The 26,732-nt window shown below is 35.9% G+C and overlaps 1 protein-coding gene across 1 annotated transcript; it reads right to left on the minus strand.

Annotated features, from left to right (window-relative positions):
- Window positions 1-235: 235 nt before the first annotated feature.
- On the minus strand, window positions 236-11,171 carry LOC114258209 (LEAF RUST 10 DISEASE-RESISTANCE LOCUS RECEPTOR-LIKE PROTEIN KINASE-like 2.7). Its single transcript, XM_028198117.2, has 2 exons — window positions 10,197-11,171; window positions 236-767 (listed from the first exon to the last, which is right to left on the minus strand). Exons 1-2 carry the CDS (start codon window positions 11,032-11,034, stop codon window positions 502-504), a joined length of 1,104 nt encoding a protein of 367 aa, XP_028053918.2. The 5' UTR covers window positions 11,035-11,171; the 3' UTR covers window positions 236-501.
- Window positions 11,172-26,732: the final 15,561 nt, after the last annotated feature.

Raw genomic sequence — 26,732 nt, forward strand, 5'->3', positions numbered from 1 at the left:
AAATTTATATTTACAGTGCGAACAATACAAAATAAATCATAGAATAATTCATAGAAAGTGTAATGAAAGACTGAGATAAACGCAATTATAGAAGGATTCACATTCATATTAAATCTCAACCTACCATTACACTTTATATGATCCATTCTATATTATCCATTCTATATTATAAATGATTCATTCTATATTTTAATTATGTGTTTTCAGCATTAGTAAATCTATATTAATGAATATAATTTTGGACAATTTGGCCATTGGTTTTCTAATTATATTGATTTTACTTTTCAATTTTTCATGTTATGTCAGTTTAGTACAATTGATAATATCTCTTTAGAAATTAGATTGATCAATAGATAAAATAATCCATTCACTCTTTTCAAAATGATTGGAGAGTTATTGTTAATTTTAAATTTGTCCATTTCCTTTTGAAAAGATCATTTTACCCTTGGTTTTTGTCTAATTCTTAATGGATGTTATCAATTTGTCTAATTTCACAAAATGTCAAAAATTAAAGACAAGATTGATATAATAGAAACTATATATCCAGATTGGCATAAGATATGAATTATAAGAATCACAAGTACAATTTTTCTTATAATTTTTTAAATGTAAATCCGAGTATTCATTTTTTAAAAAATATTGTTCATTTATATATATTTTATATTTAATTTTGTGATCGATTTCATACCAAAATGGAAAACAATAGAAGATGGGAGGGGCATATTTACCTATACCACGCGTTGTTGGCGACGGACTTTCATTATGCTCTGTAGATAATCATAAAACATGATAAATCATTAGCGCAAATATTATCACAATGCAAACTCTAATTGTGGAATATATGAGAATTCTGATGTAATCTCTACCCTAATTTCCATTTTAATGGTCTACTTGTAAAAATTTACTTATATATATAAAAGAAAGAAAGAAAGAGCGAATGGAAACAAGATTATGGATATAAGTTCTTGTCTCTAAGACTAAAATTTGCACCAAGAAAGAAAGAAATAATTGAAAAATGTTGGATACACAACATGACTCTACAACCACTCTAAAACAAGCATGCAGACCATGGACGGATCTAGATGAATGTCATAAAAAATATAAGTGAATTATTTTTTAAACACCAATTGATTTTAGAAAAAATAGTGAAACATAGTCTGACCAGAAAAAATGATAAAAAAGACTAAGATTCACTAGGCTTGCCATCGTCACAAGTTTTGGAAGGTTATTTATTGGAGCGAAGACAGGTAAATTTGTTATTAATAGAACCACAGTTCCCTTCACTTCTCTTGCGATCACTACAATAATATTCACTCCATTGCAAAACAACCCTCTTCTCAAAACATCAGTGAAATTCATTTCCAACAATGTCTTTATATCTCCACTCTTCACAGGCACATTCACTCAAGAATTGCACGAGTCAATCAAATAATTCTGTTGGCTACATATTTTGTAAAAGCCAGTTACAGTTCAACACGTGGCAGAAGTAAGGGTAATAAAGGAAGGTTATTCAAGCCTTTAATCCTGATCGTACACGTGGCAATAAATATTGGTCCTCACATGATCTGAGTAACACTAGATCAATAACGGGATGCAAGATGACATGTCTTCAACGGTTACTCATATTCAAATTCAAGTACAAGAGGGAAGCTCAACTGCCAGTAATGGCGTAATGGAGCTACTTGTAAGGAAGCATGATCAGCGATCATGGAGGAGCAGTTCGACGGTTCGAAGTGCAGTTCGAAGGTCATCACTGACGAGTATAAATAGCAGGGCAGCCCCCAGAAAAAAGGACGGACTCAGATCATACAAATCAGTCATTTACTTCATATATTTTCTTTTCCAGTCTTTTACATTTCCAGTCTTTAAATACCTGTTCTTTAAATACCTGCACTTTAAATACTCGCACTGCACTTCGATTCATAGGAGTAGCTTCAAGTAGATTCAAGTAGATTGCTGTTGTAAACCTCTCCGAGGCTGAGTTCGGACCATTGTAAGTGTTCATTTTTATGAAATACTTCAATTGTTCTTCATATTACTGTTATTTCTCTTAATTTCTCCTAAGTCAAGCCACCAGTAAAAGTCCTCTTCATTGAGGCTGAAAAGAACTAAAACACAATCGTCTGATAATTGGTTGGCAATCATAATTTCTGTAAGGACTGATTGATCCTTGCTGGCACGCTCACATTTACAAAAATACCCTTCGAAAAGCCAAAAAGCCAACATATTCCCATACTCCAAAACCTCCTTGTGAAAAACAGCAAATGATAAATCGGTAGCATTGCTTGCACAATCAACTCGATACGTCGGTTCTTTAATAGGATACGTTGAACAATTGTAGAAAAGATCGACATAGCGAAGACTATAGTTGTATGGAGTTCTCTCAATGCTAAAATTATGCAGAGGAATTGGACAAGCATTTTCAAAATCATAGACCATGAAATTGGCCAAGAGAAATGAATTATTGGTGTAGAGTATTTCTTCGATGACATAATCATCATCGGATATCGTGACAACCGGGTTTCCTCCATTGCAAGTGACCTCAAAGTTTGGTTGGCCATCTAGCGATCCCGGTTTTCCCTTCTTTATTTACTGTATTCCGAGCTCGGTTCCATGGATGTTGGTCGTTGTCTTATTCTCGTTTCTATCCTTTACTCTTTATATTTGAGTCTTGGGTTGTGTTGGGCAGGTTTGAAACAGGTTGGTTGTGTTTAGAAACCAAAAGTTGATGCCCAGATTTTAGCCTTCACGCTCGAGCAGGCCCTTATTGTTGCTTTTCCGCTCGAGCGGGCGTTTTGACGCTCGAGCGTGATTTTCCATCTCTCAGTATTTTGTTTTGCAGGTCGTTGGACGCTCGAGCGTCCATTTTCACGCTCGAGCGGGGACCATCGACTGCAAAACTTCTGGAAGTGTGCATTCGGCGCTCGTGCGGCGCCTTTGACGCTCGAGCGTGAGTCTATGTCTGACGCTCGAGCGGGGAATCCCACGCTCGAGTAGACCTATTTGTATATCAGTTCGAATTTTGACTTTTTGGATCACTTTTTCGGTGCCTTTTCTCTCTCTAACTTTTCAAAACCTCCATTAGAGAGCTCCTCTCTCTAGATTTCAACTTCTCTCTAAGGTTTGATCTAGTTTGAGTGATCTTTCACCATTATCCCTTTGTAAAAAGTGTGGGATTTGGCTTGCTCTTCATTTTGATCCGAAAATCTTGAAGTTTGGAGCACTTTGGAAATTCTTCACCATCTCCATTTGGTCTCATCTTTTGAGATAGGGATAACTACTCATTTTTATGATCTTTAACATGAACTATAGTCATTTTGATTTAATGTTTGAGTTGGGTAATTTTGGGTGTTAGGGTTTCAAAACATATAAAGAGGGATTTTGTTCTTTTGACCCATACTTGTGTATTATGGGTCTTAAAATGTGGTTATTGATGTTTGTTGTTGACATTTGAGCCTTTGGGTCAATGTTGAGGAAAGGGAGAGAAAAGCCCTAATTTGTTGTTATGAATTAATTTGGAAGGTTATGAAATCATGAAATTGAGTTGGAATTAATGAAATTGGGTAATTATGGGAATAAATGGTGGAGTTGGATTGCTTAACCACTCACCTTTGAGAATTGTTGATAATTTATCTGTTGATACATTTATTATCTGTTTAGAAATAATTGTTTTGGGCTATCGGTGGAGGATGGTCTTGATTGTTGTAGACACTGCATGATGATTAGGTGAATTAAAGCTAATCGGTTGAATATGTCATCGAATATGACGGTTGGAATAATATATCGAATTTGTGTTTTGATTGATCGTGTATATGATAATTGTTTATATACATTGTTTTGTGTGAGAGGAGATAGGGGATGGACTCCTAAACCGGATATTATTTTGGAGGAGATAGGGGATGGACTCCATTGATACAGCGAATCTGTGTATCATTTGTGAAGTATGAAAGTGTTTTATTATGAGTTGCTATCTCATGTGAATTGTGAAGTATGGAAGTGTTTTATTATGAGTTATAATCTTATTTGAATTGTTGATATTGGAAAGGTTTCTGGCATGAGCTGTAGTCTCATGGGAATTGTTTGGCCAGGTTCTAAACCATGTTTATAAATCAAAATTGCTAAGTAAAGGAAAATGAAATGAAACATGGATATATCTGTTATGAAATTGGGTTGTGTTGTATGTTGGTTTATATTAGTTAAACATTTATCAAATGCTAATATTTTAGTTATTGTTCATATTATGTTTAGCATATCTCTACTGGGCGTTGGCCCACCCTATATGGGACATCATTTTCAGGTACAGGTGATATGCCGCCTCCAAGGATATAGCTTGGGAGGTTGTAGAAGCTGAAGGCTTCCTTTTTGTGATTATTTTATGTATTACATGTAATTCAAGCCAATGACTTATTTTGTATTTTGAGTTAGTACTTTCTTTTTGTAACCAAGTGTTGACTTGAAAAGTTGTAAGCCCGTAGGACATTTACTTTTGATGTCAACATGTAATACTTTTGTAATAAATACTCTGATAAATAGAATTATACTTTACTCTCTTAAATTTATGAATATCTTAGATGTATGATTTATGAATTTATTTTAAGGGCATTACAGGCCACAACAAGACTCATGCAAATTAGTAATCCAAAAAGGGTAACTCATATTTGGACCATTTCCGCAATTTCATGCCTCAAAATTTGGGTCTCTCATCCTCTACGGATCACTCAACTATTTTATTTTTGTGTCTATCTATATATATATATATATTGTTTGAAAATAATAATAATAATAAGTATGATCATTATTTATTTGGTTTGATTAAAATATATATATATTTAGACTTTTATTTATTTTTTTACTTTTATCATTGTTTATCTTATATATTATAGTTAATGATTGATTTTTTTGTATAATATAAAAGTCATTAATTATTAAAATAAAATGTAAAAATCTCAGTTTATACATTTTTAAAAATATGAAATATATTGGATCATATGTAAAAATTTATAAAAATTGATCAATATTTATTTTAAAATCAATAAATATGATCATGAAAAAAAAAATATGCGTATCGATAAATTTTTTTCAAATTATACAAAAAATAAAAAAATTTACAGTTTTAATTACCACAACCATTATGCTACGACCTTTACACTTTGTAACTGCAATCACACTACCGCCACCATTATAGTGACGACAACCACTTTTCAAAACATTGAGCAGGAGGTTTAAAAATGTTAGCTTAGGCCAAGTTTGGCATCCTCCAAAAAATTTAAAAATTTAAAAAGTCACTATCCTATTTAAGTCACATCATCTTATTTAAGTCACATCACCTCTCTAACACATCACTTCAAACTCAACCCAAATTCAACCCATATTTCATAAAAAATCAAAAAGTGTACTTATTTAGTCTTCCCAAACTTGGCCTTAATTGCACAAGAAAGGCAAACTTTAGTTCAAGCAAAAGCGTCTTGCTTTTTCTTCAACTACCTCTAAAGTCAGGGATACAACATAGTACAATCAATGGGCTTTAATTTCAACCATATATATACAGTAATGATAGAAACTTTCACAAAATATAATTTTTATAACTCTCAAAATAATTTGAATTATTTATGTTACTATCAGAAATAGAAAAAAAAATTTAAACACTTCAATAATCAATACATCAGTGGGAGTGATGGGAATCCCCCTTTACAGGAGTCCCAAACATTTTCCCATATGTACATGACCTTGGATGCTACCAAAAGTTGTGTATTTTGAAAAATAAATATTATGAAAATTGTTTAAATAAGAAAATGTATGGTGAAATTTAATAATGGGGTATGTGTCACATCAAAAAATAAATATGATCCACTTATTTAATTTTCTGAATAATTTTTTTGTGTGTGTAATGTTATCAATATTGTTGTTAACTTGATTTTTGGTAATTGAAGACATAATTTTTAAAATTGGCAAGTAATCGGCTTTTGATCTCTAATTTGGTTAACTTAATCTAGATTCTAACAAAATGAACGGTAATTGTATACAAGTCTTTTAAATATTTAACATTGGACAAAATTTGTTTTATTGTGTATTCAACAAATGAATGTTAACATTCTCAAGTTACAAGCCTGTTTTACTAATACAGTTATTTTTAAGATTATAAGAAAAATACACACCGCATAAAGAAATGTTGAAGAATGGTTGTGATTGCCGAAATTAACTCAATGTTCCCATTTTTTATTTTATTTTTTATTCTAGTATCTGAAGGTATTTTTAATTACATAATATAATGAGAATCTCGATTCTTGAGATCTGAGAAATTTTAAAATTTTATTTTGCACCTAAAAACACATTGAAATAAAAAATTTAAGAAAAAATAAAATGCTGCTCAAAGTGGGAAATGTTAGATGACATTGATAGTAAAGTAAGATGAGTGGGCAAAAGAAAAGAAAAAGTAGTGGAAGAAATTACAAAAAAAATCTTTGGGGCAGTTTTTACTTTCTTTATTTCTTATCATATATAAAAAAAATAAAAAACAAAAAAACAAAACAAAACGAAAAAACAATTTGGAGGGAGTTGGTAAGACCTCTTTGGGTTGATTAGTTAGTAATTTCGGAATATGGTCATGTAGTGTCTTTGGTAATAGATTATTATAATTAAAAAAATAAAAAAATTATTAAAAAAGTGAAAAGTTAATAAGTTATTAAAAAAGAGCAATATTCACATGACACTATATAAGTATTGTGTAGAATATTTGATAATTCATTTAGTGTTTTTAACATTTTTATTCAAGAAATTTAAAAGTCAAAAAATTATATAAAAAGTTAAAAATTACTTCTCATAATCTTTATTTTTATTTATATGTTTTTTTCCGTAAGAAGGTAAGTCACTCTCAAATGTTTTATTTTTTTATCTCATATTTTAACTAAAAAATTACTAAAAAAATCATTTTTCCAAACCAATCTTAAAGTCAATCAATATTAATATTGGATAGAAAACTTCCTTTCTAATTCTATTTATGAATTTTTATTTTTTTTTCTATGGGTGAGGTGGCATGTTTCAATCCAATTATCAAGTAAAGCATATATTCGAGAGAAAAAAATACCATCACAATTTAAAATATATAAATTAAATTTATTTTAAACACAACTTGCACTATTTTAAATTTGGCGTTTTGGCATAAACTAATCTCCAATTGAGTAAGCCAACATAGTTAATATAATTTGAGTAGTTCATTTTCTATGTGCAAATTATTCATTAAAAAAATAAATTAATGAGATAATTATAATTAAATAATTTTATCATATTTTTTTAAAAAAATTATAATAAATATAATTTTAAAAATATTATATATATATATATATATATATATATGTTTTTAATTAAATATATTAAAATAATGAGATTAAAACTCTCATATTAATCAATTGCACAAAATCATTTAATTAGGCATTGTCCTAGTCCATTTAGGCCTATTTTGAAAATATGGCTAAAAATTATTTTTGACTTTTAACTTATTTTAGATCACATGAACTCTTTATTTTTTTACACATTTTCTGAAAAACAATCAAAAAAAAAAAATTAAAAAATTAACATTTCACTTACTATCCAAAACAAGCCTTAGATTAGAGTCTAGACCACGTCCACACACAACACACAAGGCTGGACTGACAGGAACTACACTTTTTATTTATTTATTTATTTTTCATAGTACAAAACATTTTCAATATTCTACGCCAAACATGGACCCAACCCTATTTTACATCAGACCAATTTCATTGACTTGTTCAACATGAAATCTGGACCATATGATAGTTGTGGAAAAATTAATAAATTTATGTAATGTCCTAATTTAATATTTATTAATTAAAATAATAAGATTAGTTATTTTGTTAATTTTTTGGAAGATAACTTGACAAGTGTCTACTTACCCAAAAAAAAAAAAAAACTTGACTAGTGTCAAGTGATAAGTATGAAACAATAGTCTAAGACTACCAAATAATCTCTCATAATTGTTTAGAAGTCATAATTACTCTCCAAATTTGTGACTAGAATTTGGATGTGTGGTTAATATATAATAAATGTATTATAAAAATTCATATATAAAATAAATCTAGATCATAAAAAAATTTTAATTTATAGTATAACTTGTTACCTCATGCTATGAGTTGAAGAAGTCTATGGAAACCACCATCCAATTGAAATTTCCAACTAATTACAAAATATCCCAAACAAAAGAGATATTCATACATATGTTGCATCACACGACATAACATGTTACTCTACACTAACAAAATTTTATAATTGCATTTGTTTATAGGATAAGAGTAAGATAAGACTAGCATCATAAATAAGCCTGACTTCGAACTAAAGGCCTTCACAGGTTTTTGTTCGATAAAATATAGATTACATTTTTTTAATTTTTGTATTTTAATCCAAATTTTAGTTTGATCTTTTTTATTTTTATTTGAATATTAAGTCAAGTTTTAATTTGATTATTCCATTCAAATTATTGTCCATATATATATATTTTTATCTCATGTGATTGATATGTGGTAGAAAAGCAAGAGGTCCAATTTCTAAATTGAAATTTAATTTAAAGTTTAAGATTAATATTGTTAAAATTAAAAGGGTAAATCAGGCTCTCTTTTTTTTTTAATATTTGTATATTTTCTCACTTTAACTCTTGAATTTTTTTTTTCTCACTTTGATCCTTCATGTTTCAAATTTTTCTTAATTTACTTCAAAAGCTAACTTATATTCAAAATTATATAGAAAATGACACATTGACAGACATGTATCATAAAACTATTTTATTACACGTCTAAAATAAACATAAATCTCAATATAATAATATATTTTTTAGTCATGTGACAGCTAACATGTTATTTTCTGTTTAACTTTAAATAAAAATTAGTTTTAGGAGTAAATTGAGAAAATTTTAAAATATAAAAGACCCAAATAGGAAAAAAAATAAAAAAATTTAAGGAGAAAATGAGTAATATAAAAAGGACAAAATATAATTTACTTAAATTAAAATAATAAAAGCCAAAATAAAATTTAAATCGAGTTAGAAACGAGACAAAGAGAAAAGTCACGAAATGTCTTAGGGTTCGTTTAGGAAGTGGGTTTGCTTTTTGGTTTTTTAGTTATTTTAGTCTAGGGTTAAAAAGTCTCGTTTATGAAGGACTTTTTGGCTTTTTTGATTTTTTGTGAGAGAAAAAATGTAATAATTATGGGTTGAATGTGATATTTTGTTTTATTAGACCACAAAACCTATTTTATCTTTTTGTAACTAAAATAACCCTAAATCTAACCCAATCCTTCTTCCCAAACGAACCTTTAAAGATATTTTTTTCATGCCGGACACAGAGTAGCCGCAGGTGGAGTAATTATGACAAATGAATGGATCAACGAAACTTCAGAGCAGAACAAAGTTGGCTACTATGGAAACCAAAGACTGTTATTTGATCTGCCATTTGAATTGTTTTATATTGTGTGAAAGAGAATGTCATCACCTAGGGCTATCTACAGGATACTTCGGGCTATTTTAGGAAGATACTTAAAAGTCATCTTTCAATTTTTAATCTATTTTGGATCACATTATCTCTCATATTTTTTACACATTTTTAAAAAAAAAATCAAAAAAAATTAAAAAATTAACTTTCAATTATCTTTCCAAAATAATCCTTCAACGAGTACTATTTAGACAAGAATTTTATTGGGTTTTGGAACATTATAGAATGAATGAATCTAGGAATACAAAGTGATCATAAAATCTTGTTCAAAAAAAAAAAAAAAAAAAGTGGTCATAAAGTCAAACCTCGTGTATATTAATTAATATATTTTGTTTTTCATTTTGTATTTGTCTTTTCTCATAAGAATTAATTCGATTATTAGAGTTGGCTTTTCTGTATTTGAAATATGACTCAATTTCCAATATTTTCTCCTTCTATAAGCATTTTCTATTTATTTTTAGTCAATAAGATTCGAGCACTAATGTTTAATTCATAATAGCTTCCATATCATCACTATTTAGATTATTGATTTTTGAGTAGAGATTTAGAAAAATAAATGAAAAAAGTGAATGAAATATAGTTGAATTTCATTCATAATTCACCCACCTTTTCTTTTTTCATTTTTAAATTAGTACCAAAATTTATAACCCAGTCAGCCTAAGAATATGCAAAGTTGGGGAAATAAAAGCAGATGCACACCTGGCTCTGGCACTGGCCTTCGGCACATTTGCGATTGAGGTCCATCGTAGCAAAAGCAAATTGCTTGATTTGTAGTAGTGTCAGTCCCACATTCCCCTCCAGAGTAATTGCACGAGTCGCAGGCCAGGAATTTGTCCATTTCATGATAATCAGCCTCAAATCCCTGCTTCACCAATTGTTCCAGAGTCATATCTTCATCCCCCCAAAATGCATTAAGACGCTCTTGGAAAACTGGAACCTTGATTCTGCTCTTACATCCCCCTTCCGGAATATGCAAGTCATATGGGTCTTCTACGAAGAAACTAATATTACTACTATTCTGGCTCCCCGCTACCTCGGGGCATTGAAAATGACTCCGTTCTTGTATAGGATAATAAGATGGGAAATAAGATGGGAGGTCAGGGAGGCAATCATAGAACAAAGTAAGATTTAGAACATACGGATGAGGACCGTAATCGAAAAGAGTGAAATTCAAAGTGGTATTAATGAATTTCGCAGGGCAAATAGTATCCCACAGATCGGCTCGTGCAATGGTCATGCTATGAGCAGATTGATTGATATGAAGAACACGAAATTCCTGTTTCTCGATGACTATGGTTGTGTTTTCATTGCCTTTGCACGTGAGATTAAAACCTTGAACGCCGCAGAGCTGAGGTCGATCTTTTCCCCAGAAGGGATATCCAATTCCTTTTATTTGCTCTCCGCAGTCGTATTTTTTTTGGTGGCAAGTCGTGTAATTTTCATTGTCGGCGCCATGTGATGTTGGACTACTGACGATGAACAAGAAGATGGCGATGATGAAATTAACACAAAGAGGTGGCATGCTGAGAAGAGGCATGTTGTTGTGGGTTAATACAGATCAGGTCATTTGCAATTATATAATGATATTATAATTTTGTAAGAAAGCAGAGCAATTGTTTTCAAGAAGAAAAGTATCTGACCTTCTGGGAATTTTCCGTAGGAGAGAGATATTCAACTACTGGTGTTGGCTTTGGAAAATTTGTTTGTTGAAGAGTCAGTGCGGATGATGGACGTAATGGCCCCAACGGGCAGGTAAGGTTTTGTTTGGTTCATTCATAGCCTTTGCATTCAACGACTTTTTTATTTTTTATTTTTTTAAAGTAATGCTGGGTCAAAAAATTTCAACCTCTTGCAAGCATCACTCATACAAAAGCCATCGGAAAATGATATTGAAATTTGTTGGAATATTTATCAATAAATCTCATCTCGTAAATAAGTATTTCAATTAGTTTCAAATTTTTTTTATTGATCTGTTAAGTCCTATTAGTGAAGTGTTTATTTTTGTATGATTTTATTTTTTATTTTGGTAATGTTTTAGTGGACAACTATACTCTTTTATTAATATGACATGTATGATATAATATTTTAATGTGGCAGGTATTAATGTGATACTCTAACAATATGACATTTAAAAAAAATTAAAAACTCCTTAGTGTATTTTTTCTAAATGTGACAATGTGGCGAATATGATGTGACACTCTAAAACTTTTATTCCAAAAAAATAAAAAAAAATTAGTGTTCTTTTTCTTACTGCGACAACGTGGCAGGTATGATACGATACTTCAAAAAAAAAAAAAATACTTTAGTATATTTTTTCTTAATGTGGCAACATGCCAGGTATGATGTGACATTTCAAAAAAAAATAAAAACTCTTAAGTGTACTTTTTTCTAATGTGACAACGTGACAGGTATGATGTGACACTTAAAAAAAATAAAAACTCCTCAGTATATTTTTTCCTAATGTAACAATGTGACAGATATGATTTGACAGTTCAAAAAATAAATAAAAACTCGTTAATGTACTTTTCTCAAACGTGACAACGTAGCGGATATGATGTAACACTCTAAAAAAATTAAAAACTTCTTAGTGTATTTTTTTTAAACGTGACATGTAACACTCTAACGTGGCGGTGTATAATGTGACACTCCAATGATGTGACACTCAAAAAAAATTAAAAACTCCTTAGTGTATTTTTTCTAAATGTGACAACGTGGCGAATATGATGTGACACTCTAAAACTTTTATTCCAAAAAAAATAAAAACTTTTTAGTGTACTTTTTGTTAATGCGACAACGTAGCAGGTATGATACGACACTTCAAAAAAAAAAAAACACTTTAGTATATTTTTCCTTAATGTGGCAATATGCTAGGTATGATGTGACATTTCAAAAAAAATAAAAACTCTTAAGGCTCCGTTTGGGAAGAAAAAAGCCAAGCTTTTTTGGCTAAAATAGTCACAAAAAATAAAATAGGCTATTTTAGCCACAAAAAACAAAACATCAAATCCAACCCATAATCATTACAATCCTCTCTCACAAAAAAAGTCAAAAAAATTAAAAAATCAAAAAGTCCTTCCCAAATCAGGCTAAAATAGCCAAAAAGTCAACCCACTTTCCAAACGGAGGCTAAGTGTACTTTTTCCTAATGTGACAACGTGACAGGTATGATGTGACACTTCAAAAAAATAAAAACTCCTCAGCATATTTTTTTCCTAATGTGACAACGTGACGGGTATGATGAGACAGTTCAAAAAATAAATAAAAACTTGTTAATGTACTTTTCTCAAACGTGACAACGTAGCGGGTATGATGTAACACTCTAAAACAATTAAAAATGTACTTTTTTCAAAAGTGACATGTGACACTCTAACGCGGCGGGTATAATGTGACACTCTAAAAAAATTAAAAACTCTTTAGTGTATTTTTTCCAAATGACATTTTAACGTGAGGGGTATGATGTGACACTAAAAAACTCTTTAGTGTACCTTTTTTTCCAAATGTGACACTCCAATATAACGGGCAAATGAATTATTACACATCCAAAAGGACTAAATGGATCACACACACACACACAAAAATATTATATAAATTACAAATCCAAAATATGAGATTTATTGGTCAATCTCACAAATCTGTTTTATAAACCAATTTTTTTGGGTATGACTTATTTAGTGGTTTTTTTTTTATTATAAAAATATATGTAGAAATGTGATAATTTATAACAAATTAGTCAATAGGAAGCTTACTCCTTATTTAGGTGGTTGCCAAATCACCTCTCAGTGATATGTAAAAGGTATATTTGATTGATTATTATAGAATATATGAGAGAAAAAATTATTTTAAATATTCTAATAAATTATCACATTATTATATTTGAAAAGTGAGTCTAAATTTTAGATTAATACTACTATTAGCCATCTCATTTTTGCAAAAAAAGATTTAAAGGCGGAAACGCAAAAATGTTCGACGAATTAAATATTTAAGTGATATTGGGATTACTATTTGTAGAAAATATTAAATATGTCTACGTTTGTTTTTTTGGTAAATATAAAAGACAAAAAACAAAAATATAATCGGTATACAAACATATTTTTAAAAACAGACTTTGAAAATAAGGATAGTGACCGAGGGTGGTATCAGAGGTGGAGGAACTCGTTGAAGGCAGTATGTGGCGTTGCCTGCAAAAATGGCCGGTGGTATGTCAACAATGATAACGGACAGTGGGGTGGTAGCCAAAAAGAGTATAGAAGGGACGAGTGAACAAAAATTTGTTTCCCAAACAAATAATTTATATATATATATAGATTAATTAAATAAGTATTGTAAACTGTTTACATTTTTTTTTAGAAAATCAAAATAGAAATTAAACAAATTCTGTTTGTAAATTTTAAATTTTCCTTAAACATAAAAACAAAATTGTAAATAAAACGTTTTAAGAATAATGCATCAAGACAAACTCTATTAAATGACAAATCCATTTTTTTCAAAGCAAAAATTTTAAAGAAAAGAAAAAAGAATTAAGAATTTTAAGGCAGCATGTCATTATCATGTATTTGTACATCAGAGGTAATGACCAAGAAAGAGAGAATTTTGCCTATCACAAGAACACTTGATTGGTTTCATGTCTTTGCTCCATTTGGAGGTAACTTCAAGCTGTTAGTAGTCAAATGTGAGTGAAAGTTTCATTTTAATTATTATTATTATTTTTCAAATCAGAACAGAAGACGAAGAAAGAGTTACTGGAACATGACGGTATTGTAACATGAACCATTTTTAAACAATAATACTATATTTTTTTAATATAATTATTATAATATTATTGATTCCTAAACGGTTTAATGTAGCCTTGTAAAGAACAAAGATTGAGCATTTGAATGCCCAAGCTCAGCTGAGAAAGTAAATAAATTTTAGGATTTATTAGTGATAAGTCAATTTTTATGGTGGGATATGGTATTAGGTCTAAAGATTAATTTTTTATGAAGATAAAAGACATGATTAATGAAATTGTTTGATGAGTAAAAATTATTATTTTGAAATTTTTTATTTTTTATTTTTACTCCAATCCTACTAGATCATTGACAGACTATCGTCGACACCAGAAAGTCGTCGATGTCAAAAAATTTGCTGGAAAAATGGCTAAAAAGGTCATTAGCAGTGGTTGGTGGTAACGACTAGTGGTGACGATGATATGTACAAATAGATAGATTAATAAGATAAGTAGGTGGACAGATAAATGACACTTAAACAAATAGGTGACGTTGACAGGTAGACAAATATAGATAAGAGTAATATGATCTTTTCAAATTGTTTTATTTTTATTTTTTTTGTCCCAAAAGAATAAACCTTGGGGTTATTGTCCCAAAAGTTTAAAATTAGACTTATGACCCGAGTGTCCTAAATTTTAAATTTAAATTGATTTGATTCTTTTATATTACACACAGTTATCAGTTAATTGATTTAAATTGACCATTCTTTTAGATTGCATTTGGATCAAGAATTTAAGAGAGTTTTATGGAGGAAAGCAAAAAAAATAAGGAATAATTAAGGACTTGTTTGGTTTGTTTCTCAAGATATAATTTTTGAGAAAATTTTCAAAAAAAATTTTGATTCAAATTTTTTGAAATTTTTTTCAAAATCACTTTTTCTCTCTCCTCTCTCCTTCTCAATCATTTTTTCTCTCACACATATCTACTCAACTAAAACAAAATATTAAATCATCCCAAAGTTCCAAACTTCAAAACTATTTTCAAAATATATAACCAAACAAACCAAAAAAATTTCTAAAGTTTCTCCCCAAATTTCTTTGTTAAAAAAATTTATCTTAAAATACAAACCAAACACATCCTAAATGACATACAAGTTAAATTATTATTATTTTTTTTTATTTTTCCGTTCATTTTTCTTTGTGTCCACGAATTATCACTCGAATTCATGATTTACACACTAGCTTAAATTTAGAGTGCTCACTTATTTATCCAATATGGGTTAGTCCAAGTTGGAAAAAAAAAAAAAAAAAAAATTGAAAATTTACGTGTGGATGAAATTTATTTTTGAGTAACTTTTCAAACCATATTTTCAAATTAATGATTTGTTCTAAAGCTGTAACTCTTATTCCATATGAGTTTGAAGTTTAAAGAAAACATACCATTCCAATATGCTATTCACACATGAGGAACTATTTTATATAACGGGTTGTGGGGATATATTTTTGGAGTACCAACACGTGACAAGGTGACACCGATGTGTCAACCGAGGTGCCACGCGTCCTGGTTGTTATGCCGAGATCATCTCGGATAGGCCGAGGTTACCTCCGAAGATATCGGAATCCGAGATAAGTGGATAAGGGACAAGAGTCTTAGAATGAAGAGGAAATTTAGTTAAGATATGGATAAAACTCTTTGGGAGTTTATCCTTATCTCTTGAAGAGTCCAAAGACAGTATTGAATTGGAGTTCATAGAAGTCAGGTTTCTAGTGAGACGAGGATTAAGTAAACTATAAAAGAGAGGCACCCCTATAGGTCTAAGGTACGCAATTTATGTTTTGAGCAATAAGTTTAGCACTTGATTATCTTTGAGAGATATACAACTTAATCATCGGAGTGCCCCCGGGTGGAAGAACCACCGCCGGAACCACCGCCGAAGCCATCTATTCTGCCGGTGCTTTCCAGCTGATTACTAAGCGGGCAGTGTGGTCAGAAAATTACCCACACAATTTGGCGCCGTCTGTGGGAAGAAGGAAGAATAGATGGCCAGTAACGGACAGAAGGAAAAGATTGGGGACGACACTCTTGCTGGGAATGGCAGACCAATCGACCTTGATATGGAAGGAGACAACCACAATGCAGAAACCCGTGACCAGGGTCACGGAGAGAAAGATGTCGGCCAGGAGGGCAACACTTCGAAGAAAGACAGACCAAGGCAAGTACTACAATGAAGATAACCTCCAGGTATGGAGGGACAGGTGCCTACGGAGGGATGAAGACGTAAAAGAATTGGCAAACAAGTTGGCAGACCTACAGTCGGTCGTCAACTTCATGATGCAGAACAATGTTATGCAACCACCGTACCCACTGCAGGACACGCCGATTCCAGCAGCTAAAACCCAGAAGGGGGGAAGGAAAACAATCCCCGAAGCTCCCCAGCACACCAGGAGCGGAAGGCACTCTCACCGACCTTCCAGGGAAGTCGGACAAGAGGAGCCGAGGCGAGAAGAGTCCCGAATGACGTATCACACGAAGGATCCAGAGCCCAAAGAACATCGGCATGTTCAAGGGCAAGCACTCTGCTTTGACACAACCTATGGAGAAAGATCGAAACGGGCCCACCATGAGGCCAAAAGTAGTGTGCCAAAAAGATTGAAGTCCAGAGATAGCTGGGCTCCAGGAAGGAGTAAAGAAGACTTGAGGGATTACCTCAAAAGGAAGCAACAGAATGCTGCAGCCGAGATAACTTCCCCGGTTAAGCCAAGGACACCATTCTCGGTGGAATTGGACAGATTTGAAGCACCAAAAAGATTTAGTATGCCGAGGTTCCAAATATATGATGGTAAGTCAGATCTCAACTTTCACGTTGGACTTTACCTGAATTCAGTGGCATTATATAGTGGGAACAAGCCGTTGCTCTGCAAAGTATTCCCCTCATCTTTTGGGGAGATTGCATTAGATTGGTTCCATAAATTACCAAAGGGGAGCGTAAAGACTTGGGAAGGCCTGGCCGAGATGTTTGTGGCCAGGTTTGTGACAAACAAACTGCAGCCCCTGAGGGTCGACGCTTTGATGGCTTTAAGAATCACCAAGGACGAAGGCCTTAGGGCCTACGCGAGGAGGTACTACGAGGTATTCAATCGAATACCCGAATGTAACCAAGAAATGGCGGTCGTGTCTTTCTAGAACGGCCTGAAAGATGACTGCCCACTACGGAAGTCTTTGGCAAAAACATTGCCAAAAAGTATGGAAGAACTCATGGCGCGAATCGAGAAGTACGCCAGAGCCGAGGAGCACACGTCGGGAAACAGAGAGACGAAGCAGGAGAAAGGAAACGGCTCGCTGAAGCGAGGCTGAGGTAACAATGGACCAAACAAACAAGAAACGGAACTAAAGGCTAAACAGGCAGTAACAACTGTGTTCCGAATCCCTATCCACAAAGTTCTGGATCAAATACAAAACCAACCCTATTTCAGGGCACCGACAAGAGCACCAGGGGAATTTATGGGAAGAAACGTTGGTAGGCGCTGTGCTTACCACAGTGAAGAAGGGCACCCAACTCAGGGCTGCAGAGCCCTAAAAGCACACCTAGAAGACTTAGTAAGGCAAGGCCTTTTGAGGACCTTGTCGATGAGGCCAGGACAAGGGAAGAACAGACAAGATTGCCTCAAGCACCAGCAGCTCCGCCCCCCCAGCACAGCAACCACAGGCAGGAGGACCACGGGTGGTTAATGTAATCCACTCAAAGGTGAACGAAAGCGACATACGAGGGGAGACTCAAAAAGTAAAACACCTACAGCACGTGAACCAGGTCGGACAAAAAAGACCTCGGCCAGAAGAACGCCAGGGACCAACGATAGCCTTTACTGAAGCCGACCTAGAGATGGTTCAGCATCCACATAACGATGCCTTGGTAGTATCCCTCCAGGTTGGGGAGTGCCAAGTGAAACGCATCCTGATTGATCATGGCAGCTCCTGCGACATCATGTATGTTAGATGTTATAAGGAACTGGGCCTTCATCCTGATGACTTGGAGCAATCCAGCGGCCCGATGGTCGGCCTCAATGGAACGCCAACGTGGCCACTGGGCGCAAGCATGGAAGTACAAGCTGGCACTAAGGAAATCAAGACAGAATTCATGGTGATTGACACACCCTCGCCATACAACATCATCTTGGGAAGGCCATGGTTGCATGCAATGGGGGCAGTTCCCTCAACGTTGCATCAACTACTACAGTTCCCAACAGAGCACGGGATTGAAGAAATCAGAGGAGATCAACTGCAGGCAAAGAATTACTCCATGGCAGCAATGAAGTCTACCTACAGCGTACGAGAGCCAAAGAAGGCAGAAATTGAAGATGAGGACGTGGAAGTCCTAGAAGATATCAGCAAAGAACCAGCCGAGAAGAGCGAAGAGGCGCTAAAGAAAATCCTCGTCCAGGATGGGGATGAAGAACGCTTCTTTCTTCTCGGCTCAGGCTTAGCCGAAGAAGAGGAAAAAGAGTTGGAAACTTTTCTAAGAGCCAACATTGAGGTGTTCGCCTGGACACCTTAGGAAATGCCTGGCATTGACCCCGAGGTCACTTGCCACATACTGAATGTCGACAGGTCGGCAAAACCTGTGATACAACGAGCCAGAAGACCGACGTTGATGCACGTCGAAACAGTAGAAGAAGAAGTAGACAGACTTCTGGAGGTCAGGGCCATCCGAGAAGTTCACTACCCGACATGGCCATCCAACACAGTAGTGGTAAAGAAGAAGAACGGTAAATGGAGGGTCTGTGTAGACTTCACCAGCCTCAACAAAGCCTGTCCCAAAGACAGCTTTCCTCTGCCCAAGATTGACCAGCTAGTAGATGCTACTTCAGGGCATGGAAGAATGAGTTTTCTAGATGCCTACAGGGGGTACCACCAGATAGCCATGTACCCTCCAGACGAAGAGAAGACAGCGTTTATCACCCCTAAAGGCCTGTACTGTTACAAGGTAATGCCTTTTGGGTTGAAAAACGCAGGAGCAACTTACCAAAGGTTGGTAACCAAGATGTTGAAACACCTGATTGGCAACACGGTAGAAGTCTACATCGATGACATGATCGTGAAGACCAAGGAATCTAAGGGTCATCTTGCCGACCTAAAAAAGGTCTTTGATATACTCAAAACATACCGGCTCTGACTCAACGCATCGAAGTGCGCGTTTGGAGTTGGATCAGGTAAGTTTTTGGGATACCTGGTAACAAGAAAGGGGATTGAGGCCAACCCAGACCAAATCAAGGCCATCCTAGAGCTGAAGAGCCCGACGTCAGCAAAACAGGTTTAGATGCTTACTGGCAGGGCCGCAGCCCTAAACAGATTCATCAGCAGAAGCTCAGATAAGTGCAGACTTTTCTTCAACCTAGTAAAAAAAGCCACAGACTTCCTGTGGACAGAAGAATGCGAAGCCGCTTTGACCGACCTGAAGAAGTACTTGACCACAACTCCAGTTCTTTCCAATCCAGAACCAAGGGAAGAACTGTTTTTGTACTTAGCAATTTCAGAACACGCAGTAAGTGCAGTACTAATCCGAGAGGAAAAAGGGGAGCAAAAAGTTATTTATTATGTAAGCAAAACCTTGGCCGGAGCAGAAACAAGGTATCTACCACTAGAGAAACTAATGCTGGCCTTAGTAATAGCTTTAAAGAAACTGAACCATTACTTTCAAGCGCACAAGATTATAGTGCTAACTGAGCACCTATTGAAGTCATTGTTACAACAAGGAGACTTGACTGGAAGAATAGCAAGATGGGCAGTGGCCTTGGGCTAGTATGACCTGGAGTTCAAGCCGAGAACAGCAATTAAGGGCCAAGTTTTGGTCGATTTTGTGGCCGAATTCACGTCGGAACCCATCGAACATTGAGCTCCGTCGAGCCAAGATGAACAATGTCCAAGCAAACAAGGAGAAACCCAGCCTAAGGCAAGAAAGAAAAAACTCAGACCCTGCAGCATTTACATCGGCGACTCCTTTCGCCTGTTTGTTGATGAGAGCTCAAACCGGCAAGGAGCGGGGGCAGGAGTAGTGCTAATATCTCCAGATGGGGATATATTGGAAGAGTCTATTCGATTAGGGTTCAAGGCCTCGAACAATGAGGCAGAATATGAAGCATTGATTGCAGGACTAAAGCTAGCAGCGTCAGCAGAAGCAGATGAGGTAATAATTTTTTGTGATTCACAACTTATAGTAAATCAGACAACAGGGGAGCATGCAGCCCGAGATGAGAGAATGTCGGCATACACAAAGGAAGTCATCAGACTAGCAACCTTGTTCCACAATTGCCGACTTCTTCAAGTTAGCCGAGATGAAAACAGCCACGTCGACGCGTTGGCCAACTTGGCAAGTTCAATTCAGACTGGAAAAACAAGGACAATAATGATTGACTATTTGTCGGGCCCGAGCATAGAACAGCCGATCACAGAACAAGAAGCAATGTGCGTGGACTTGGGACCAAGCTGGATGGATGCAATTGTTGCATTCCTAAAAGAGAGAAAGCTGCCAGAAGACCATAAGGAAGCACATAAGATCAGATTGAAGTCGGCCAGAGTCAGTCTGACCGCAGAGCGACATCTCTACAGAAGGTCCTTCACTGGACCCCTTTTAAGGTGCGTACACCCTTTGCAGGTTGAAGATTTTCTATACGAGATTCATGAAGGGATTTGTGGAAGCCACGTTGGGGCAGATCACTAGCCCACAGGGCCATTACCTAGGGGTATTGGTGGCCCTACATGCAAAAAGATGCAGAAGCCTACGTGAAGAAGTGTGAACAATGCCCAAGGTTCGCGCCTTTGATACATCAGCCAGCTGCTGACCTGAACCCTGTATCCAGTCCGTAGCCATTTGCCCAATGGGACATGGATCTCGTTGGGCAATTACCCCAAGCAACTGGGCAAAGAAAGTACTTACTGGTGGCAACAGATTACTTCACGAAGTGGATAGAAGCAGAGCCACTTGCCAAAATCCGAGATGTGGATGTTAAGAACTTCATATGGAGAAACATCATCACCAGATTTGGCATTCCAAGAGCAATAGTTGCCGACAACGGAACGCAGTTTGACAGCAAACTCATCAAGAACTTCTGTGCGAAATTCAAGATAAAGAATTACTTTTCAATACCAAGTTTCTCCCAGAGCAATGGGCAAGCAGAAGCATCCAACAAAGTAATTTTGGACGGGATAAAAAAGAGGCTGCAGGCAGCAAAAGGAAAGTGGGTAGATGAGTTGCCCAATGTACTCTGGGCATATCGGACTACACCGAGAAGATCAACAGGGGAAACCCCCTTTGCCATGGCTTATGGCACAGAAACAGTCATCCCACTGGAGATCGGCATCCCAGGGATCAGAATCCAGGGAGTAGAGAATGGCACCAATGATATACTTCTAGCCCGAGATCTGGACCTTGTAGAAGAAAGAAGGGAGAAAGTTGCAATTCAGCTCGCAGCATACCAGCAGCAGCTTGCTAGAACTTACAATAAGAAGGTCAATCTAAGGGATTTTCAAGTCGGCGACCTAGTCCTAAAAAAAGTTGTTGGCAACAAGAAGGATCCCAGAGAGGGCAAGCTTGGCCCAAATTGGGAAGGACCCTACAGAATTACTTCGGTATTGGGCAATGGAGCATACCGGCTTGAAGATAATGAAGGCAAAGCATTGCTAAGACCCTGGAACACTTGTAATTTGAAATTTTTCTATCATTAGATCTTCCTTGTTATTTTTTGCCGACGTCATCAATAAAATCTTAGCAGAATTTTCCAAGACTTATGAATTGATAAAAGACGCATAATGTTGTTTCTGAATAATGAGAATCCAAGTGGAACTTAGGTTCACATTGGGGGCAGAGAGAAGATACAAATACTTAACGCTTGTTGAAATTTGTAGCAATTTACAAGTTGAAGTTAACCCGAGATAATTATTTATCTTCACTTGTTGAAATTTGTAGCAATTTACAAGTTGAAGTTAAGCCGAGATAATTGTTTATCTTCACTTGTTGAAATTTGTAGCAATTTACAAGTTGAAGTTAAACCGAAGTAATGCTTAACGCTTGTTGAAATTTGTAGCAATTTACAAGTTGAAGTTAAGCCGAGATAACTGTTTATCTTCACTTGTTGAAATTTGTAGCAATTTACAAGTTGAAGTTAAACAAAAGTAATGCTTAACGCTTGTTAAAATTTGTAGCAATTTACAAGTTGAAGTTAAGCCGAGATGATTGTTTATCTTCACTTGTTGAAATTTGTAGTAATTTACAAGTTGAAGTTAAACCGAAGTAATGCTTAACGCTTGTTGAAATTTGTAGCAATTTACAAGTTGAAGTTAAGCCGAGATAATTGTTTATCTTCACTTGTTGAAATTTGTAGCAATTTACAAGTTGAAATTAAGCCGAGATGATTGTTTATCTTCACTTGTTGAAATTTGTAGCAATTTACAAGTTGAAGTTAAACCGAAGTAATGTTTAACGCTTGTTGAAATTTGTCGCAATTTACAAGTTGAAGTTAACCCGAGATAATTGTTTATCTTCACTTGTTGAAATTTGTAGCAATTTACAAGTTGAAGTTAAACCGAAGTAATGCTTAACGCTTGTTGAAATTTGTAGCAATTTACAAGTTGAAGTTAAGCCGAGATAATTGTTATCTTCGCTTGTTGAAATTCGTTGCAATTTACAAGCACACCATTGTTTGGCACTTGTTATAACTTAAGAAAAAGTTGAGACCGAACTAGTATGTTTTTTCTTGCTGAAAATTATAATGCAATTTGCAGGACAAGTACTTGCCGAGGTAAATGATTAGGTGGCATAGCCGAGGTATGTTACCCCGAGAAAATTGTACAAAGAAGAAAGAGTACATTGGATAAATTCAGAATGTTCTAAGTATAGAATTATACGAACATAAAGAAGAAAAGACGGGAGTACAAGCATTCAATAAAAGAGAAAAGTTGTATTAACATTCAAGGGGGGCACATCGGCCATACAAAGAACATACATTGTTCCCAAAGATAAAGAAGAAACAAAATACAAGTAAACAAAAGAAAAAGCTAAGACTCCTCTCCCCCAAATGGCTGAATTTGAAGATCAGATGTTTGCTGAGAAATTTGAAGATCAGATGCTTGATGAGAAGATGCCTCGGCCGCCCTCTCCAACGCGATCTCAGCATCAATCTGGGCAAGGGTTTCATCAACACTTTTGTCGGCTACAGGAACGTCGGAAGATGCCTGCTCAGGGGTAGTTTCCTTCACAACTACATCACCCTCTTCATCTTGAGTCAAGTCTAGGACTTGCTCAGTTGAAGGAAGGGACTTGGACGCAGTTGCCTCCTTCACCTTCCTCACCAAGGTACCGTCCTCTTCCTCGTTCTCAAACTCAGAATCTTCATCGGACTGAATTGGTGGAGGAGGTGGAGGAAATGGAAGAGGAATATTGTCGGCATCTCTCAGGGGCGAATCATCAGGGACATTAAGTTTTTTCAGAAGAGACATCTAACCAAGGGTGAAACCCTTGTTGCATGCCTGCTTCACTTGAAGTTCATAGGCCTCAGTAACGTCAGCCATGCCTTGAGTGTACGCCTTTTCATCAGCTTCTTTGATTTCAGCTTCCTTGGTGGCCAGGGCCTCCTGAAGCTCCTTCTCGGCTTGGGCCGTTTTCGCCTCGGCCTCCTTCTTTTGAGATTCAGCAACCTTTCTAATGGCCTCGGCAGATTCTGCCTTTTCTTCGGCATCAGTTTGTGCCCTGATGGCAGCCTTAGCCTGTTCCTCCAGCTTTTTCATTTTTGACTGAAGACCTTTGTTGGTCTTCTGGAGGGAAGCGAATTCCTTCTTCATCTCGGCAAGCCTCCCCCTGTTCTCAAAAGACTGCATTCAGAAAGAGTGGGCATGCTGGTTTGCCTGAAAAAACACAAGGCAAAAATTAGTACAAAGTTTCTTAAAACAGAAAGAAGAAAAATTGCCAAATAGAAGACATTTACCTGAACAGAGTGCTGTAACATTAAAGCATAGTTCTCATACTCGCTATACTTGGGGTTCCGCTCCAGGTCACTTGGGAGAAGCAAAGCGGTACTGAGTGCAACGCCGACATTTATATCGTCGGCACTGGCACTTGCCATTACGGGCTTATCCTCAAGGGTGATTTCGGGGGCCCAGGGGACATCGGGCTTTTTTGATCCCGAAATTGTTGCGGAAGAAGACCTCGGCTTTTTTGTTTGGTGGGATTCTGATGGCTGGGTCTCAGAACGCCTTTTCCCAGCGGAAGGCTGAGATTTATCACTCTTAGCCAATTTTGAAATAGGCAGAGTGTCTTCAGACTCCACCTGAGCTACCTTGGCCTTTGGTTGAGCCTTTTTTATTCTTTTGGTTTTGTTGGAGGTTGGGTTTGTGTTGGTTGTTCGTCAATGGATGATGGAATGTTGGCTAGAAGGTCTTTTGCAATAGGCTTAAGACGACCCATCTCTGCAGTAAGAACAAGTCTTCGCCGACGTTTTCGTTCTGCTATCGGAACCAAGTATGGAGCCGAAGTTGATGGCTGATCAGTTGGATTAGATGTAGATCCTTGATCTGTTCGTGATATAGATGCAGTTGGTAGAGTTTTTGCAGAGGGAGGAGAAAGACTTTTTTTCTTCCTTTTGGGAACGTCGGGCAAAGTTGACTTGTACGATGGAATGAAATTGAGAAGAAGAGGTGCTTTCCTCTTATGGACTAGCAAGTCCAGAATTTTCTTCAGATCCTTGCTGGGAACGTAGGATTGGCGAAAGTCTTTCGGTGGCTTACGAACATCTGCAAGAAAAACGAGACGTCAGAAACGGATAAATTATTTAAGACTTTGAAAGAAAACAGGCAAAGCTGAAATGCTGGGCTCTTATCCTTGCCCTCTAAAACTGATCGGGGAAGAGGGTAGAGATGGATGTCCTCGTCTGGAGCAAACTCCCAATTTCCCGAGGTAATGAGATAGTCATCTCCAGCCCCCTTGTTGGAGTCTGGGAGGTCGGCTACGATTTTGAATTCTGTGGACCTCGGCTTAAGGTAATAAATGTAGCCCTTTTCTTTCAAATTGAGGGCACACATGGTATAGCAGTACTGAATATCGCCTAAAGTGATCCTAGCACTTTCTCGTTTAGCTAAGGCTATGACACCAAAGATCACTCGATAGGAATTAATTGCCAGTTGCATGGGGTTCAACTTAAAATAATGAAGAATCTCGCGAAAAAGGATGTTGAATAGGAGCCGAAGTCCACACTCTATAAAGGCAACTACAAGGAAGGGCATAGAGTTTTCGGTAGGCATGATGAAGTCATCATCCCCAGCCAGTCTCAGGTGGACATCGGCAGGGATGGAGAACTCTTGCCTAAAGTACTCAAGTTTGGTCGGGGTATCTACCCTATGTCTCCACATACCCATGATATCGGCTTGAATTAGAAACGGTTGAAATTCAGAAAGATATTTCTTATCGATAGGACCTCGGCAAAAACCTAGGTTTGGGCAGGTACAGAAATTTGTAAGAAATGTTTCAGTTTTGCCCTAAAAATGTGGGTTTTACAAACAAATCTCAAACCTAAAGCTATTAAGATGACGATCAAAGGCACAAATCTGGCAAAGACACAAAAAACAGAAAACAAAGGCGAAGTTTCAGAATCAAGAACAGGGATGGGCTATCAAGAACATGAAGAATACGAGAAATAAAGAACCAAGATCAGTGGCAAAAATGCAGTGAAGTGGTGCAACGGTGCGTGTGTTCAAGATATGGGCAAGGGCCAAATCAAGGAGTAAACACATTCAGGTGTATGAATCACAAAAATTAGAAATTTCAACAGATGCAGTAAAGACCACAAGTAATGAAGAATGTTAACAGAATTAAAAAGAAAGGAACAGTAGCTTACCAGAAAAAGGGAAGCTGGAAAGGATTTGCCGATGTCTTACGACGGTTGCAGGAGCAGAAGACCGATGGAAATCTCGCCGGAAGGGGTGAACGGAGAAGGTTGCAGAGCTTGGAGCCTCAACAATGGCGGATTCGAAAGAAAGAGTTAGAGAGAGTAAAAGCAAGAGAAATCGAAGGCAATAGTGAAGAAGTGAAGAAAGAGGAAAGAGTTTTGTCGAAAACCTAAAACGGCGGCAAAAGGTAATCAATGCACCTGGAGCAGCGCATACGTCAGGCGGCGTGCGTAGAAAAAACGTGGTTTATAGGCGCGTCACAAACACGGACCAATAGGGTGAAGACGCGTGAGAGAAACGGTTGAGTAAATGATGCGTGACAGCTCACACATATGAAGAAGTTCACTGGAATTCTTGTTCTCCGAAGAGAACATGTTGGCTTGAAATAAATGATCTTGGCTGAAGAGTTTTTAAGCCAATGTACAGAAAAAAATATCGATATAGGTTCCATCACCTCAGAATGCCGAGGTAATAGAACCTAGGGGGTAGTTGTGGGGATATATTTTCTGAGTACCAACACGTGGCAAGGTGACGCCGACGTGTCAGCCGAGGTGCCACGCGTCCTGGTTGTTATGCCGAGGTCATTTCGGATAGGTCG

Source organism: Camellia sinensis, chromosome 15 (genome assembly GCF_055761805.1).
Source record: "Camellia sinensis isolate YWXY chromosome 15, ASM5576180v1, whole genome shotgun sequence".
Taxonomy (NCBI): domain Eukaryota; kingdom Viridiplantae; phylum Streptophyta; class Magnoliopsida; order Ericales; family Theaceae; genus Camellia; species Camellia sinensis.